This window comes from Canis lupus, chromosome 17 (assembly GCF_003254725.2).
Source record: "Canis lupus dingo isolate Sandy chromosome 17, ASM325472v2, whole genome shotgun sequence".
NCBI classification, from domain to species: Eukaryota; Metazoa; Chordata; class Mammalia; order Carnivora; family Canidae; genus Canis; species Canis lupus.
The window spans coordinates 52,702,122-52,722,155 of NC_064259.1; the positions used below are offsets into that span (position 1 = coordinate 52,702,122).

The 20,034-nt window shown below is 31.7% G+C and overlaps 1 protein-coding gene across 4 annotated transcripts in view; it reads left to right on the forward strand.

The window, feature by feature from the left end:
* SYCP1 (synaptonemal complex protein 1) overlaps positions 1 to 20,034 on the forward strand; it is a 142,576-nt gene that overhangs the window by 60,717 nt on the left and 61,825 nt on the right. For 3 of the 4 annotated variants that reach the window (XM_049095413.1, XM_025453424.3, XM_049095412.1), the window contains exons 22-28: positions 671 to 733; positions 3,634 to 3,696; positions 3,873 to 3,935; positions 15,801 to 15,917; positions 16,333 to 16,443; positions 17,599 to 17,691; positions 18,200 to 18,274. In XM_049095413.1, coding sequence (XP_048951370.1) covers positions 671 to 733; positions 3,634 to 3,696; positions 3,873 to 3,935; positions 15,801 to 15,917; positions 16,333 to 16,443; positions 17,599 to 17,691; positions 18,200 to 18,274 — 585 coding nt within the window. Of the gene's footprint in view, positions 1 to 670; positions 734 to 3,633; positions 3,697 to 3,872; positions 3,936 to 15,800; positions 15,918 to 16,332; positions 16,444 to 17,598; positions 17,692 to 18,199; positions 18,275 to 19,087; positions 19,131 to 20,034 lie in introns of all 4 variants that reach the window. The other variant, XM_049095414.1, reaches the window with a different exon arrangement.

A 20,034-nucleotide genomic window follows, 5' to 3' on the forward strand; every position in this document is an offset into this window, starting at 1 on the left:
TCCTTTACCAGGAATTTAAATGTATTTCACCAATGTACAAGATATTAGTGATAAGGAAAAAAGCTGAAAATGAAACACTTACACTTTGTTAGCACTTTTAAGCTTGTTCCGTGGTCGGATTTCAATTTACTTATTGAAACAGTTTCCCCAAAAGAATCCAATTTGGAAGTAGTTCTCAGAAGTTTGCCTGATATTGAAATTCATTACACCTTTCTCCCCAATTCGCTACCTTAGTTCAGACATTTATATTATTTTATACATGCTCTCTCTCAGACTATTTTCTCATCTCTACAATGGATATAATAATACCTGCCCTTTATCATTGGGTTGTTCTGAGGTTCAGGTTAACAGATATTTGTGAAAGATACATTTAAAAGATTATAAACATTTCTGTACAAGACAACTTTAAAAAATTCAGGGTAAACTGGGAAAGTTGATTAAATATTACAAAGTAATATTGGGCTAAGATTAAAATAAGAATGATGAACATTAACAAAAAAATTAAAGATAATTTCTTTTTAAAAAAGGATACTGCATTAAACTGGGAGTCTGGATATTTTATGTAGAAATATAAGACTAAGTTATGTAATTCCACTTTTGAAAGATATTCATAGAAGAAAATAGAAATTCTGTTAACATTTTAAATCTGATGGCAAATAATGTTTCTTAGGCTCGCAGCATTGAATGTGAAGTTTTAAAAAAAGAGAAACAAATGAAGATCTTAGAAAACAAGGTATTATCAAATTGCAAGAAATGTTTTTAAGAAGAGTCTTTGTAACAATATATATATGACTAGATTCTGACCAGTCTTTATACTGTCCTGTACAGGGAGATTTCAGTTCTCTTTTGAAGGCGTTAAAGGAATAATTTTGGATTTTACCACAGATTTCTTTGAAGAAGCTCTGGTTTCAGGAGTTTTGTACTTCAAAATTTCAAAGAGCAAAGTTTCATTAAACTCCTCTTTAGTTATCTTTTTCCCTTTCCCCAAATTTTACACTCTCAGCAGCTGCATTTGTTGCAGATATGTTTAGAATGGCAAGATGCTTTTAAACATTGTTGTTAGACATTTCTCTCATTCTTATAATCAAAGGAGCTACAGAAAATTTTCTACTCTCTTTATGTGAAGTTGTGAAGTGTTTTTACTGCCTGGCTGCCCATCCCAATTCACTTCTCTCATCTCTATACATTTGTCCTAAACTTGACCTTCTACATAAGTAATGCTCTGGAAAAGTATGGTTCTCTCTGAAGTTCTGACCTCTGATAATCAACACCATTTTTTTTCTGCCTAGAATTCTGGTAAATGAAATTCTTTATTGCTATTTTACTTAGAAATGAACTGTGATTGTGGGACGGCTGGGTGGCTCAATGGTTGAGCATCTGCTTTTGGTGAGTCCCACATGGGGCTCCCTATTGGGAGCCTGCTTCTCCTTCTGCCTATGTCTCTGCCTCTCTCTCTGTGTCTTTCATGAATAAATAAATAAAATCTTAAAAAAAAAAAAAGAAATGGACTGTGGGGAAAAAAAACTATGGTAGTTTAAATCCTTTTCAAGAATTTTGGACATTTTACCAAATATATTTATCTTCATTAGCCCTAAATTTGGAGATTATTTAAATTTAAAAGGAGTGACAAGTTATTTTAATTTTCATTAGTTTATTCAGAAAAAAAAAGAGTAAGATGGAGCAGTCAAATGACATTCAAAGTTGATAGTTTTGATGTCATTATTTTAGTAAGACATGCACTTATTTTTGGACTGTAGTAATGTGAGTTATAAAGTTGGCTTTATAGGAATATCAATATCTGAAGTCTTTTCAGGGGTAAGTCTGATTTTCATTCTTTCTGCTGATGTTTACTCATTGATTCTTATGAATTCTTTGTGTTCTTTATGATTCTTTGGAATTTTATCTATGGGAATTCTTTGAGGCTTGTGTTAAAGTTTATATCTTCCCAAAAGGATTTCTTTTTTTTTAATTTTTATTTATTTATGATAGTCACACAGAGAGAGAGAGAGAGAGGCAGAGACATAGCAGAGGGAGAAGCAGGCTCCATGCACCGGGAGCCCGACGTGGGACTCGATCCCGGGTCTCCAGGATCACGCCCTGGGTCAAAGGCAGGCGCCAAGCCGCTGTGCCACCCAGGGATCCCCCAAAAGGATTTCTTTAGGAGCACCTTTCACCAGGAACCATTTTAAATTAAATTCTCCATTTTAGGCTTTCCCAAATCCTAGTAATAGTATGAATTCAGGCTATAAACTCCTATAAGGCCACCTCATGGCTAAAATTCTGAGACCATTTTGATACCTTTCACTTAGTGCTAACATCAAGGCAGACAAGTTTTCTTGTGCCCCTCTGTGTGACAGATTTATTTATTTATTTTTACATTTTCATGGAGTAGGTAGTCTTTTGAGTTTGTGGCTTTATGCAGGGTTGTCTTATTCAATTCCTTTCCTTTAGTGAGCTCTAAGTTTTATCTCCTGTCTCCCTTTTCCTAGGTAGTTTTAGCAGATATCCTTAGCTAGCTTTGGTGCTACCCCCAAACCTATTATTGCCACTTTAAAGTTACATTTCAAGTAAGCAGATTCCTTATTTTGTAGCCATTTCCTTTTAAATTATCTTTATTAGGAAGGTTGTTCAGAGTATATAGGTGGCTTTTCTGCCAAAATTGGAAATTGTAGATTTTTAAAATAAATAAACATTGTATAATAGTTGTACCTGCTAATATGTTTATACCAGTAAAATTGGCATGAAAGTCACTAAAATGTTTCTCATTTTTCTATAGCTTTTCTTCCTTAGTTTTCTTTTGCGTTTTCTGAAGTAGACCATATAGAGGTGGGGTATATTAAAAATGAGATATTAAATAGCTGTGCCATGTATTACTCAGTTTTAGAATAAATAGCAGACTGTGACTGTACATGGGTTTTGCAATAAAAATATTTAACAGAGTATTTTGTGCTGAGAGATTAATTTTTTTCCATTGGAGTGTCTTTCTAGATGGAAATTAGGACAACTTACATATCTGTAGCATTTTACGACTGTTTAGAAATCTGTGCTGCTTTTATGGTACTCCAAATATTTCTTAGCCTAATGCCTCTTAATCTAATTGTGTGTGTACTCAGGTGAAATAGTCTCTCAAAGTGAGATATAAAAATTGGTTTAGGTGGTATTTCTATATTAGAATATATTTAGAAGGAGGTAGATTATTATATTATTCCCCTTCCCCAAATATAAAAGTATAAGAGACTCGGAAATGAGAAATGGAGAATAATGAGTAAGGAAGAAGGCAAGTTATAGGTAATCTTACTTCTGGCTGTAGCTTTTCAAAATCCAATTAATGATATAATTCAGCCATTTATATAGAATTAATTGACCAAGAAGTACATTTTCCTTAAAGTAATTGAATTCATGTATTCTTTAAATAGGTTGAGAAATGTTAAGAATTTCAAATTTACATTGAGAAAATCTTTATTAAAATTTATACTTAATCACATAATTTTTTACATTAATGGGATTACTAAACTAAATGATTTTTGAAGTGACCTTTATGTTATTTTATGCAATATTTTTGTTAGTTTGAAATTACCTATGTTGACTTGGAATATTGAATAAGATAATTATTAGTTTCTCATAATTTTTTAGTGTAACAGTTTAAAGAAACAAGTTGAAAATAAAAGCAAGTGTATTGAAGAACTCCAGCAGGAGGTATGTACTGATTCTCAAAATTAAACTGTTAAAGAAAAACTTTTTTTTTTCACTATACTTTTAGAGAATAATTCTTTAGTAATTTCAGTCTAAGTCAGTGGCAGTGCAGAATTGAATCACATTGTTAGTAAGCATAATTCTTTAATTTTTTTTTTTTTTTTTTTTTTTTTTTACAGAATAAGGCCTTGAAAAAAAAGGGTACAGCAGAAAGCAAGCAACTGAATGTTTATGAGATAAAGGTATTTGGAATCTTTATTTTTGTTTTTAAAATACTAGTAAGGAGATGAGAACTTAGGAATTTTATACTTTATTTTAGCAGTTATTTTGAAAAATTATCTTTTGAGGTTGTAGGAATCCTTTTAGTTGTAATAGAGTGCTTGTTTGTGACTGAGCTGTATTAGAACAATCTAAGCAGCTTAAATATATGAGCATGTGTGGTATATGTGTGCATTCCTTACCCGTATCTTCAGATTTGAGAATGAGTAGGTTTGAGGTGGAGCCTTGCCCTCTGTGTTTTATAGAAGGTCTATATATGATTATCCTGTTGCACAAGAAGTTTGAGAACCATTGATTTTGTAGAAACAAAGTTAGGAAATGTCAGCTCTTGATGTCAAAGCCTTAATTTGTTTATTTTCATATTCCCAAGTCTCTGAACAACAACTGACAGTATTCAAATAGTTTTTGAGTCTTGAATGGAAAACAATGGTTCTCAGTGTTTGAATGATGTTCCTTTTCTAGGAAAGCAAAGATCTTATATCTTATTTTAATACTTTTTGAAATTAAAATATATAAACATTGTAATAAAAATGAAAAGAATTCTCATATTGCTGGTATATAGAAAAGTAACTGATAACAGATATCCTATAAATTCAGCCTTCTATAGGTAGAATAAAGAGAAATATATAAAATATTCATAACAGCATTATTTGTTGTAGTAGCCCTAAAATGAAGATGACACAGATGGTAACCATTGCTAGTGTAAAAATAAGTCAATAGCAAATCACTCTAAGATGACCCAGATGTTGGAATTAGGAGGTAAGGTCATTTATTTAGTTTTTATAAGTATATTCAAAGATGGAGAGTGTGATTATCATGAAATAACAAACGGAGAATCTCAGCAAAGAAATGGAAACTTTAAAAAAGAATCAAATAGAAATTCTAGACTGAAAAATAAGATATCTTACAAACTTCAAAGGTCCAAGTAGTAGATTGAAGGTAGATGAAAAGAGTGTCAGTGTACTTGAAGCTGGGTTAGTAGAAATGGTTAGAGAAACATAGGAAAAAAAATTAAAAAGAAGAAGAAAGTTTCCTTAGTCACCTGTGGAACAATATCAAGTAGGTATAAATGTGTAATTGGAGACCCTAAGGAGAGGAAAGAGAGGGAGAATAGGGCAAAAGAAAGTTATTTGAAAAATTTCTGAAAAAATTACCACATTTAATAAAAGCATAAATTTGCAGATCTATGGCTTTTATCAAATCTAAAGCAAGATTAACAGAAAGAAAATGATAAATGATAAAGAAAATGATACCTAGGCGCAGGTATCAATGATACCACCTATGCACAGTGGTAAATCCAAAAATAAAGAGAAACTTTTAAAGTTTCTCCCTCAAGGTGGGCGGAGGGTTGGGGTGACTGGGTGATGGGCACTGAGGGGGGCACTTGATGGGATGAGCACTGGGTGTTATGCTATATGTTGGCAAATTGAACTCCAATAAAAAAATAAAAACAAACAAAACAAAACAAAAAAGGTTTCTCCCTCAGAGAAAGGGGAAACACTGACACAAATGAGGGCTGACCTTCAATCAGGACAGTGAAGGCCAGATAACAAAGGAAAGACATCTGTAAAATGATGCCAGAAATAAACTATCAAGCCACAATTCTGTATGCTGCAAAAATAAGGACCTTGGAAACTATACTAAATGCCAAAGACATGCGAAAGGATTTTTTTTTCATCTGAAGGAAAATGACATCAGATGAAAATTTGAATCAATGGGAGGAATGAAAAAAATTATAAACAATATGTAGATAAATATAAAAGGCTATATATTTTTTCTTAATTTTTAAGGTATGTATATGGCTTCTTTAAGAAATGCTATATAGAGTGCATTAGATATATGATAACCATGACACAAAGGGCAGGAGGAGGGTAAATACGACTATTTTGTTATAAAATTTTTTCATTATGCATGAAGTAGTACACTATTAAGTCTTAAGTACACTATGGTAAGTTATTGATACGTATCATTCTCCCTAGAGCAGCCACTATAAAATAATGAGAAGAAACCTAGAAAGCCAATACTAAAAAATTGTTTTTCCATCGGTTGTCAAATGATCCTTTATTGAAATATTTTCCTTTGGAGTTCTTAACTTAGTTGGGCTTTCACTACACACTGTTGTCATCTGTGATATCATGAGGCTGGTCATCAACATTTCAGCCTATAGATTGGGTAATCCCCAGGATCTCTTTAATAGTTCCAGAGAGTTCTCTGGCTGAAGATTGGTGCTATGTCTGTTTGGCTTTGTTGATGAGATGACAATCTCATCAAATTAGTATTTCCATTGTGCTTAATGTTTTTCTGCTGTCTCTTGTCAGTTCCCTGAGGGCTTTGATAATCAGGGCAGAGGCAGAAGATACTTCAATCTGGGCTTTCTGATCTGAACGGTCAGTTTCACTGTAATCCTCAGACCCTTCCAATCACTGGTTGCTTTGGCAGTGTCATCACCAACCTTTTTTTGAGACATACAGGGGGCTGATCTTCAGGCCTAGGGCAGATGTGACACCAACTTCCCCAGTGGCATTTCAGGTGTACGACTTTGATTTCATCGGGGCTGACCTTAGGCAGCATGGTGGAGGCATTTCTTTCAGATGAACCCAGATTTGGGATGACCAAAGACATTGCACCTTCATCTCCTTCGAGCTGAAAGCCAAAAATTAGAGCACTAAAAAGTTTTGATAAACCCAAAAAAGGGGCAGAAAAAAAAAGGTGATATGAATAGAAGGCAAAGAGCAAAATGATACATCTGAATGAAACATATCAATAATTACCCTAAATATCAGTGGACTACTTTAATAAAAAGGCAGAGATTATTAGTCTGAATAAAAAATGGAGACTAAACTATAAACTGGCCATAAGAGACACACTTTATTTAATATAAAGTTACAAGGAAGTTGAAAATAAAGATTTTAAAAAGATACATCATATCCCATGCAAACAGTAAGAATAGGAAAATTGGATTGATTATTTTAAGAACACACAAAATAGATTGAAATACAAATATCAGAGATCCAAAGAGGCATTTCACAGTGATAAAGGCCTTAGTTCATCTGGAAGATGTAACGATCATGTATATGTTTGTATTTAGTGAAAGGGCTTCAAAAAACATGAAATAAAAACTTAAACTAAAATGAGAACTAGACAATCTAATCATAGTTGGGAATTGTAATATCCCTCTTTTAGCAGTTGATAGTAGTGAAAAATTGGTAAGAATGTAGAAATTCTGAACAACACTATTTATTACCTTGACTTAATTTATATTTATAGAGCACCATAGCTATAATGGTGAAGGACACATAGAATGTTTACTGGAAAGACCGTATGCTGAACCATAAGACAAGTCTCCCTATGTTTAAAATGATTGAGATTTTACAGAGTCTCTTCTTTAACTACATCAGAATTATCCTAGAAATAGGTGACCTTAACATACCTAAAAAAGGCTGAATATTTAGATACCACACTGGTAAATAAATTCATGGGCCAAAGAAGAAATCACAAGGAAAATAATCAGAAATTATTTTATTTTATTTTTTCAGAAATTATTTTAATGAATAATCTGAATAATGATAGAAATGTAGCATGTCAAAATTTGTGGCATGAAACTATAGCAGATTTTGGAGGGAAATGTATAAAAAATGTTTATTTTAGAACAGAAGAAATAACTCAGATTTTTATTGAGACACTTAAAAAAGGTGAACAAATTAAACCCACAGAAAATAGATAAAAGGAAATAGTAAAGAATAGAGAAAAAAAGAAAAAAAGGAAAAAATCAATGAAATCAAAAGTTGATTCTTTGAGAATATTAATACAATAGATAATCCCCTAGCAAGATTGATTACAAAAAGAGGATAAAACTCACTGTAGGGTAGGAATGAAATAGGACATTATTAATGTAGATACTATGAATAGTAAAATATAGGAATGTGATGAACAACTTTATGGCAATAAATTTGAAACTTAGATGAAATGGGAAAATTTGGAAAATCCAATTTACTAAGACTGACATAAGATGAAATAGAAAAACTTAAAGAGCCATATACCAGGGATATTGAATTTGTCATAAAAAATTTCCTAGAGAAATACCCAGATCTAGAAGGTCTTACTGGTGAATTCTAATACACACTTCAGGAAAAAATAATACCAGTCTTGGGGAGATGGGCAAAATGAATGATATAGCCTCCTAGTTATGGAATGTATAAGTCATGGGATAAAAGGTTCAGATTAGGAATATAGTCAGTGTTTTTCTAATGGTATTCTATGATGACAGATGGTAGCTACACTTGTGGTGAACATAGCATAATGTATAGAGACATTGAATCACTATATTGTATGCCTTAAACTAATGTAACACTGTATACTCAAATTTAAAAAATTAAAGAAATAATACCAGGGTTTTACAAACTTTTCCTAAAGATAGAAGAGAAAGAAAAATTTCCAACTAGTTTTTTGATACCAAATCCTGACAAAGACATTACAAGTGAAGAAAATTGCAGACCAATATCCCTTATAAATATTGATATAAAATCGTAATTATAATATTAGTAAATATAATCCAGCAGTATATTAAAGCTACAAGTGGAGATTTTTTTCTGGGGAAAGTAATTTTAAAATTTAAGACTATTATTGTAATTTCCTGTATCATAATGAAAGGGAAAAATCATAATCATCTCAGTGGTTGTGGGAAAAGCATCTGACAAAATTCACTCATTCTTTTTATTTTTTAAAAAGATTTTATTTATTCATAAGAGACACAGAGAAAGGCAGAAACACCGGCAGAGGGAGAAGCAGTCTCCATGCAGGGAGCCTGACGTGGGACTCGATCCCGAGTCTCCAAGATCACACCCTGAGCTGAAAGTGGCATATTATTCTTCCTAGAGCAGCCACTATAAAATAATGAAAAGAAAAGAAAAGAAAAGAAAAGAAACCTAGTGAAAGCCGATACTAAAAAATTGTTTTTCCATTGGAAAAACTGCTGAGCCACCCAGGCTCCCCAGCACTCATTCTTGATAACAAATTTTCAGTAAACTAGAAATAAACTTCCTCAGTTTGACCCAGAGCACCTACAAAATATTTAAAGCCATCATCATGCTTAACAATGAAAGACTGAATCCCTTTTTTTCAAATATCAAGAACGATTTTTGCTCTAATCACCCGTACTTGTATTGGAGGTTAGTACATTAAGAAAAAGATTTATAGATTAGAAAGAATAAGTTAAACTATCTCTTCTTTTGTTTTTAAGGTTTTTATTTTATTTGAGAGAGAGCCCAAGCAAGGGGAGGGGCAGTGGGAGAAAAGCAGACTTCCTGCTAAGCCAGGAGCCTGAGATCATTACCTGAGCCAAAGGCAGATGTTTAACTGACAGAGCCACCCATGTGCCCTTAAACTATCTTCTTAAGTGATATATTTGTCTATATTAAAAAAAAAATACTAAGGTTCCTATAAGTTGCTAGTGTGCTAGTAAGTAAACTTGGCAAAGTCACTGGATACAGTGTTGATTACCAAAAATCAATTGTATTTCTGTCTATTGACAACTACTAACTGAAAAATGAATTTTAAAACACAATATCACAGTGGCATCAAAATCCATATAATAGAGACAAGTTTAACAAAGTATGTTGAAGACTTATACACTAAGAAGTACTAACATTGATGAGACAAAGAAGACCTAACTAAGTAAAAATAAACATATTCATGTTCGTTGATTGGATGCCTTGGTATCTTAAAGATGTCAGATTTTCCCAAATTGATCTAGAGAGTCAGTCAATCCCCATTACAGCAAACTTATTTTTTTTTTATATAGACCGTAACAAGATTCATATACATATAAATGTATATGAATGTGCAAAGGACCCAACGATTTTGAGGAAAAAAAATAAAGTCAGAGGATTTAGATTGCCTGATTTGAAGAGTTGCTGTAAAGCTACAGTAATCAAGATAGTGTATTATTATAGTTAAGATGTATTATTATAGTTAAGTTGTATTTCTAGTTCTATCTTAACTAGAAATACAACTAGAAATACACTAGTTGATATATAGTCTGTTGATTTTTCAACAGAGGTGACAAAAAATACAATGGGAGAAATGAAGTCTTTTCAACAAATGTTTTATTTATTTTATTATTTAAAAAATATTTTTAAAAAAGATTTTATTTATTATTTATTTATTTATTTATTTATTTATTTATTTATGAGAGACACAGAGAGAGAGAGAGAGAGAGAGAGAGAGGCAGAGACACAGGCAGAGGGAGAAGCAAGCTCCGTGCAGGGTGCCTGATGTGGGACTTGATCCTGGGACTCCAGGATCACGCCCTGGGCCGAAGGCAGACGCTAAACCATGGAGCCACCCAGGGATCCTTAAAAAGATTTTATTTATTCATAAGAGACAGAGAGAGAGAGAGAGGCAGAGACATAGGCAGAGGGAGAAGCAGGCTCCTTGAGGGGAACCTGATGCAGGACTCGATCCCGGGACTCCAGGATCATGACCTGAGCCAAAGGCAGACACTCAACCACTGAGCCACCCAGGTTCTCCTCAACAAATGTTTTAGAATAACTGGATATCCATATGGAGGGAAAAACCCTCCTACCTCAAACTAGAAACAAAAGTTAAATTCAAATGAGTTATAGACCTAAAAATAGTGAGCTCTAAAGCCTCTAGAAGAAAATATAGGAGAGTATCTTCATGCCTTGGAGGTCAGCAAAGATTTCTTAGGGTGCAGAAAGCAATATTAATAAAATTATGATAAATTAGACCATCAAAATCTGAAAGATCTGTATTTTCAAAGGTGTCATTAAGAAAATAGTCAAGATACAAAGAAGGTGCAAATACTGAGAAATACATTTATTTGACAAGTGACCTATATTGAAAATATATAAAGAACTCTTAAAACTCAACACTAAAAGGTAAATATTCCAATTCAAAATGAGCTAAAGACAACAACAAACAACTTGATTTAAAAAATTGCAAAGGTCTTGAATAGACATTTCCCTAAAGAAGATGTATAGGTGTCCAATAAGTACATGAAAAGATGCTCAACATCACTAATAATTAGGGATATGCAAATCAAAACTACAATAAGATGCCACCTCACATCCATTAGAATGGATACTATAAAAAAAAAGTGTTGGTGAAGTTGTAGATCATTTTGAGTTTTTGTATAATGGTGGGAATGTCAAATGGTACCACTGCCATGGAAAGTAGTCTGGTGATTACTCAACAAACTAAAAAGAGAATTAACCATATATCCAGTAATTCCACTTCTGGGTATATACCTAAAAGATTTAAAAGCAGAGTCTCAAAGAGATATGTGTACACCCATGTTCACAAGCAGCATTATTCACGACAGCCAAAAGGTAGAAGCAACTCAACATTTATTTATTGTCCATATATAATGGACAAACAAAATGTGGTATATATGTAGAGTGGAATATTATTCAGCCTGAAGAAGGAAATTATGATAGATGCTACAGCATGGATAAAATTTGAGGACAAAAGGACAAATTCTGTATTCTACTTATATGAGGTACCTAAGAGTAGCCAAATTTATAGGCTAGAGAATGGTGGTTGCCAAAGGCTATGGGGAGGGAGAAAGTGGAGTTGTTGTTTAATGAGTACTTAGGTCTAGTTTTATAAAATGAAAATAGTTCTGGAGTTGGTTCCATAACAATATAAACTAACTGTACAGTTAAAAAGGTTAAGATGGTAAATTGTATGTTATAGGTATTTTACCACAATAAAAAATAAAAATATTGGCAAGAGAATAGACATTTCACAAAGGAAATGTACAAGATTAATCAGCTCATGATAAAATGTTCAACACTATGGTTATAAGAAATGAAAAATAAAACCATAAGGGGATATTACTACACCCACAAGCAGAACCAGCTATATATTTTCAGGGGTCAGTGCAAAGTGAAAAGGTGGGGGCATCTAGCTCAAAAATCATCAAAAATTTCAAGATGACTATAACAGAGCAGGAAACTAAGCTCAGGGCACTGCCCACAGGAATGGCTGAAGTTAAAAAGACCATCAGCAGCAAATGCTAGTGAGGATACAGATTAACCAGAACATTCAAATTTTGTTATTAGGAGTATAAATAGTACAATTACTTTGAAAATACTTTGGTTGTTTCTTAAAAAACTAAGCATACATGATCCAGTGATTCTTTTCTTAGATATTTACTTAAGAGAAATGAAAATATGTTTACTAAAAGTATTGCACAAGATACTCATAGCAGCTTTATTTATAATTATAATAAACTAGAAAGAGTTCAGATATCCATTAACAGGAGACTAGATAAGCAAATTTGTTATATATTCATGCAGTGGAATATTATTACTCAGCAGTAAAGAAGACCTATTGACTCTACAGAAACATGGATGAATCTTAGAACATAGCAAAATAATCCACATGACAAGGGGATATGATTGGCATAATTCCATTTAAATGAAGTTTTAGAATAGACAAAGCCATTTATAGAGACAGAAAGCAGAATATTGGTTGCCTTTGAGAAATGGGGCTTAGACTGCAAAAGAGCATTAAGGGTACTTTCTGGGATGATGGAAATGATCTATGTTTTGATTGATGTTGTCATTACATGGCTGTAAAAACATTTGTCAAAGCTTACCATACTGTTACATTAAAAATAATTCTGTATTTTATTGCATATACATTATATCTTGATAAAGGTGAACTCATTCATGAAACCTCCAGGGCCTAGAGTTCTCTTTGTGGAAAGGTTTGTAATTTATCATACAATTTCATCAATAGTTGTAGTATTATTTAGTTATTATTTCTTCAATTTTGGTAAATAATATTTTTCTGGATTTTGCCGAGTTCATCTGTGTTTTCTATAAAATTGTCTGCAGCATCTATAGTTATGTTCTCTTTTCAATCCTGGTATTGGTTATTTGTGCCTTCTCTTGTTTATTCTTTTTTTAAGTTTTTATTTTAATTCCAATTGACATTCAGTGTAATATTAGTTTCAGGGTTACAATATAATGATTAAACAATTCCATGCAACAACTGGTGCTCATTACAACAAGGGTACTCCTTAACCCCCATCACCTATTTAACTCATCCACTCTGCACACCTTCTCTATAGTGACTATCAGTTTGTTCTTTATAGCTAAGAGTCTGTTTCTTGCTTTGTCTCTCTCTCTTTTTTCTTTGCTCTCATTTGTTTTGTATCTTAAATTCCACATATGAGTGAAATCATGAAGTATTTGTCTTTCTCTGATGGAATTATTTCACTTAGCATTATACCTTCTAGCTCCACGCATGTCATTGCAAATGGCAATATTTTGTTCTTTTTTATGGCTGAGTAATATTCTATTATGTGTATATAACCCTTCCAATTAGTGTTTTTTTATTGGTTGGGTACAATTTCTGGATCATAGGGTAGTTCTATTTTTAACTTTTTTGAGGAATCTCCATACTGTTTTCCAGAGTGGGTGCAGCAGTTTGCATTTCCACTACCAGTACAAGAAGGTTCCTTTTTTTCCACATCCTTGCCCAGACTTCTTGTTTCTTGTGTTTGATTTTAGCTATTCTGACAGGGTGTGAGGTGATATCTCATTGTAGTTTTGATTTGTACTTTCCTGACAGTAAGTGATGATCAGCGTGTTTTCATGTGTCTCTTGACCACCTGTATGTCTTCTTTGGAGAAATGTCTCCTGTCTTCCACCCATTTTTCAATTGAATTATTTGTTTTCTGGTGTTGAGTTTGTAAGTTCTTTATATATTTTGGATACTAACCTTTCATTGGATATGTCATTTAGAAATATCTTTTCCCATTCTGTAGGCTGCTTCTTAGTTTTGTTGCTTGTTCCTTCACTGTGCAGAAGCTTTTTATTTTGATATAATTACAGCAGTTTATTTTTGCTTTTGTTTCCTTTGCCTCAGGAGACCTATCTAGAAAAAGTTGTGATAGCCAGTGTCTAAGAAATTAATGCCTTTGCTCTCTTCTAGCTTTTATATGGATGGTTTCAGGTCTCAAATTTAGGTTTTAATCCATTTTGAATTTATTTTTGCGTATAATATAAGAAAGTGGTCCAGTTTCATTCTTTTGCATGTTGCTTTCAACACTATTTGTTGAAGAGACCATCTTTTTCCCACTGGATATTCTTTCTTGCTTTGTTGAAGATTAATTGACCATGTAGTTGTGGATTTATTTCTGGATTTTCTATTCTGTTCCATTGATCTATATGTCTTTTTTTTTTTTTGCCATTATCTTACTATTTTGATCACTACAGCTTTGTAGTATAACTTGAAGTCTGGAATTGTGATGCCTCCAGCTTTTCTTTTTCAAGGAACCTGTATAGTTGACTTACTATGAACATCATTATGCCAATATATTTGAAAAACTTAAAATGAAGTAGATTAACCAAAAAACAATCTTAAAAAGAAATAATTAGCCTGGCTATTAGTCTTATTACAGAAATTGAATCAGCAATTTAATATCTTTTAACAAAGCTACTTTAAACTCAAGTGAAAAAAAAAAACAAACTCAGGTAGTTTTAGATGGGAGTTGTATATGTAGTATATCTATAATTATACAATTATTAAGTGTGTTTATTAAAGTTGTTAGATATATGGCCATTACAGAGAAATATTACTAGTTGTACAAATTTTCAATTTGTAAAATTATTAGAAAATATAATTTACTATTAGAAAGTATAATTTTAGGGGGGCCTGGGTGGCTTAGTTGGTTAGATGTCTGGCTCTTTATCTCAGCTTAGGTCTTGATCCTCAGGGTCATAGGTTCAAGCTCCACACTGGGTGTGGAGCCTACCTAAAAAAAAATATATATATATATATATATATATGTATATATATATAACTTAAAAAATATATGACTTATATGAAAATGCTGTTTTTTTCCAAATTGATCTACATATTCAATTAAAATTTCACCAATGATTTTTGTAGAAACTGACAAACTGGTTCTAAAATTTAAATGTGAGAGCAGTAGGCTAAGAATAACTAAGGCAGTTCTCAGAAGGAACAAGGGGGAGTAAATGTGCCCAACCAGGTATAAAGATTAATTGTGAAGCTAAAGTAATAAAGAGCATAGTACTGGCAGAGGGGTAATCAGATGAGTTTAACACAAGAGAGAATCTAGGAAGAGATCCATGCATAAGTGATAACTTGATATAATACAGGGGTGGGTAGTATTATAGATATGTAGTGCTGGAACATTTGACTCTTCATATATAAGCATGAAATTGTACCTCTATGCTACATACAAAAATGAATTGCTTAAGGATGTAAATGTTAAAGGCAGGGCTTCAAAATGTTTGAGCAAAATTACAGAGTATCTCCTGTAGTCTGGTGGTCAAGAAAGATTTCCTAAGCAGTGTAAGAAGTACAATCATGTTTCAAAATGTTGATAAACCCATATATGCTGTAATTAATAATTTTTGCTTATTTAGAAAACAGAGACAAACCTCATACTTTGGAGGAATATCCATTATACACATATAATGAACAAAATACTAGAATCCATAATTAAAGAATTTCTATAAGTCATTAGGATGAAACAACTAAATAGATAAGTGAAAGATCTGAATAGAAATTTTACAGAATGGAAAAAAATGAAGAATTAAACATAAAATTTTTAGGAAAATACAAATTAAATAACAAAACTTCAGGCAAGTACTTTTGACTGTTACTATCAACTATTGATGAGGCTGTGAAGCAGGCAAAGCTCCTAACACACTGTTGCTGGGACTTTAAATTGGTACGTGTACTTTGTATCTTGACTGAACGCAGAATATTTTCAAGAAATCCACATCATTAACTAATGTTCATGCTATTTTCTTTACTCAAAGGTCAGTAAATTAGAGTTAGAACTAGAAGATGCCAAACAAAAATTTAAAGAAATGACTGGCAGCCATCAAAAAGAAATTGAGGAAAAAAAGATGTCAGAAGAAAATCTTTTGCAAGAGGTAGGAAAAATTAAACATATTTGAAAATTTGTTATATTAAAGCTCTATATTTGTTTATTAGCAATTTAAGAGAAAAACAATTTTAATTTTAAAATTATAACTTAAAAGATTTAATAAATTTATATGAGACAGTTAACTAGTTTCTGAGGAAGCTTAAAAGTATCTTTGTTATTTTAAGTATTTGAGTATTGAGCAGTGTATTATTTTGAAAAGATAAATGCTTATTACAGTGTTATACTGTCATCTCACTTGATAGGACACCCTAAAATAAATCAAAATAGTAATGCATTTTTTACTTGGCTTTCCTAATTTCCTGGTATTTGATTTTTTGCACTTTATGTAAATAGTGTGTGTGGTCTTTACATTTAAGTTAAATTTGTTTTTTGTGCATTAATTTTAAGAAACTATTTTATAGGTTGAGAAAGCAAAAGCAGTAGCTGATGAAGCAGTAAAGTTACAGAAAGAAATTGATATACGATGTCAACATAAAATAGCTGAAATGGTAGCACTTATGGAAAAACATAAGGTAACGTGTGTATTTAATGAAGAACTATTAATTAGAACCATTTTATGCATAAAATGTTAAAATCAAGAAAGCATTCTGATTTGTCAGAAAATTATACAATGATGACTGATTACAGATAGAGAAATAGGAGATCAAGAATATCCTAAGTTCAGGTCTTAACCACACAAAGCTGAGTTTGGGTATATTCCTTCAGAATATCTCTTCTTGTCATCAGTGATGTTTAGAAGTAATTACTTTCCTTCTGAATTTTCCTAATAGTCTCTTAGAGCGCCTTTCACCTTATATTTATTTAAGTAGATCACCCGGAATATGTATCTGGTAGATACTTATACCCTCTATGTGTGCCTAACATATATTAGGCTAAATAAATTTTTATCAGTGGTATAAATAGATGAAAGTGGTATAAATAGATGTTTTTTGTGTTTGTGAGTATGCTTTATTTTTTGTTGTTTTAAAAGTAATCATTCTGTTAATGGAATTCAGCTTTATTCCCTTCAAGATCTGGAGAGAAGAGGTGGGATCTACCTACCTATTCATCTTTAAAATTGTTGGTGGGATATAACATAGTTATGAGGTAACAAATGAAGATTAAAAAGTATTTTAACAATAAAAATTAACAAAATTCATTAAAATACTAGGAATTCAGAGATTTAAATTGAATACTGTATTTGGTATGTCTCAATTCAGTCTAATCCTTGATACTCAAGTTGTTCCTCTTTTGGCCAGTGGGAGGCTCTTCAAACTAGCTGGCCGGTCCTTTTGACTTGACCCTAATAATCTCTGACAGCTTTTTTCCTTTTTATTATGACAAAATGTTCAAGACTCATCTTGTATTTCCTGCCCCAGATCTGAAATCAGTTACATTTCTAAGAGGTCTTGGTATTTCTAGCCTATTTTATAAATCATAAAATTCAGCATTTCCAATTAAAAAGACTTTTTGTTGTTCTTATGTTAGATTACTTTCAAGACTGTTTTCTATGTTTCATTGTTTATTATTTGAATAAAAAATTACTTGAAAAATTAGAAAAAGCTCAAATGTGTATATAACTGAATTCATTGACATTTTTTGCCAATATTAAATGCATAAGGATAACAGTATTATTAAACATAATCTGTGTTCTAATATACCTAAAATATTTTCTCTGTTTAATGTAGCACCAATATGATAAAATAGTTGAAGAAAGAGACTCAGAATTAGGACATTATAAAAGCAAGGAACAAGAACAGTCATCAATGAAAGCATCTTTGGTAAGATACAGAATGAAGAACAGTAAAAGCCAATTTTCATATCAGCATGGCTAGGGTAAAGAATAATATTAAATAAAATTTTTGAGCTGTGGAATCAAAGAATTTTAGATTTGAAAAATATAGGTTTTATAGGTAAATGGCTTTCCAGTTTTATTTTTTGAAATGGTAGAATAGACTCTTTTTTTCAAATGAATAAATACAAACTCCAGTTACAAATAAATTTGGAGCTCTGATAGAGATTGGGAGAGGAGGAATGGGATAGATTGGGAGAAGGTAAGGAAGATATATAGTGTTAAATATTTCTTTAGAGAAAACCATATGAAATTTGTCTAAATGAAATCTTTAGTCATGTTCAACTAGCAGTCTCCATATCAGTAGACCTCAAGTTTATATATTTTATGAGTGAATTCATTTTTCTGTAAAACTAAATATAAAGCATTTGTTAGCATTTTCACTGTTTTGAGAAATACAAGGATACACTTATACATTTCATGTTTTTTTTCTTTAGGAGTCTGAATTGTCTAATCTCAAAAGTGAACTTTTGTCTGTTAAGAAACAACTTGAAATAGAAAGAGAAGAAAAGGTAGATTTTGTGGCATTATAGTAAAGTAACTAATAACATTTAGGTGCAACTTTCTAGTTTTTTTTAATTAAATTTTTTAACTTAAGTATAACTGCAACTTTGTTTTTATAAGCACGTCATATTAGAAAATATATTTGGGTAACTAGGATTAAAACATATAGTTTTTACCCCATTAGCTTTTTTTCAGAAGGATACAGTATATTCCTTTGTTTAAATATTAAACACATAGAAATATATAAGCATACTCTAAGGGTAGAAGTGCTTTTAAATATAAGTACTTGGGAAAATCTCAAATGTTATAAAATACTTATATATTTAGATGTGTTTTTAAACTGTTCATCAGATTTTAGAAAAAATAATGCCTTATATTTGTATAGTGTTTTGCAATTTACAATATGAATTGACTTACTTTAAAATGACAAATACCATTTATTTTTTTACTTCTATTGGACAGGCACTGTGCTATCCTACTTACATCTAATTTAGTTCTTAGAACAATGCTAACAGCAATACTTATTATTTTCATTTTTACAGAGGTTAGGTTATTTATTCATGATCACATAATGAAAAAGTAGAATGGCTTAGAATTCAAATGTAGGTTTTGCATGATTCCAAAACCTTTTATCTTAATCCCTCAGCAACAGCCTAGGTAACATGCACTTTCAATTTCAAGACCCTGTCCATTTGTTCTGTTTCCTGTACTTAATTCCTTTCTTCCTTTATCCACTCTTAAACATCTGACACATGTTTCCTATTGCAAAGATGAGCTTACTATATCTACATATTCTCATAGCACTTTTTATATTAAAATAGTTATGTCACTCTGTGCTTCCATTATGTTTCAAGCTCTTCAAAGGTAAGGATTGTGTCTTATTCTTATTTTCCCTTTATCTGAGCACAATATTTTGAAAATTTTTTGTTTTTAATGAATGTTGTTAAAGGAATAACTAAATAAATGGCTTCTCTTCACCTATAATGGTAACACATACTTACCTTTATACTACTGCTTTAGTAGAAGGCTTCATTGTCTCTAACTATTCTTATTAATGTTCTTTTTTTCCAAATGTTTTTGAGATTTATTGAGAGATAATTGATATACAGCCCTGTGCAAATTTATGTGGCATAATTTGACCTATATATATTGTGAAATGATTATCATATAGATTTAGTTAATATCCATCATTTCAATATAAGAAAAAAAGAAAAGAATGTTCTTTGCCTTATGATGAGAACATTTAGGATTTACTCTCTTAAATCTCAAACATACCATACAGCAGTGTTAACTATAGACATTGGGTTGTAAAATTACATCCTTAGTACTTATCTTATAACTTGAAGTTTGTAGCTTTGACCACTTTTCATCTAATTCCCCAACCCCTAAACCTCTGCCCCTGGTAACCACAAATCTGATCTCTTTTTCTATGAGTTTTTAAAATTTTAGATTCCACATATAAATAAGATTGTACAAGTGTTTGTCTTTCTCTGACTTAATTCATTTAGCATAATGCTCTCAGGGTCCATTTATGTCATTGGAAATGGCAGGATTTCCTTCTCTTTATGGCTGAATAATATTGCATTGTGTGTGTATGTGTCTGTGTATCAATCACTCTTACCCATTAATCTATTGGTATCATTTAGGTTGTTTCTATATCTTGGCTATTGGAAATAATGCTGCAGTGAACGTGTGGGTGCAGATATCTCTTCAGCATAGTGTTTTTGTTTCTTTTGAGTATATTCCCAGAAATGGAATTGCTGAATCA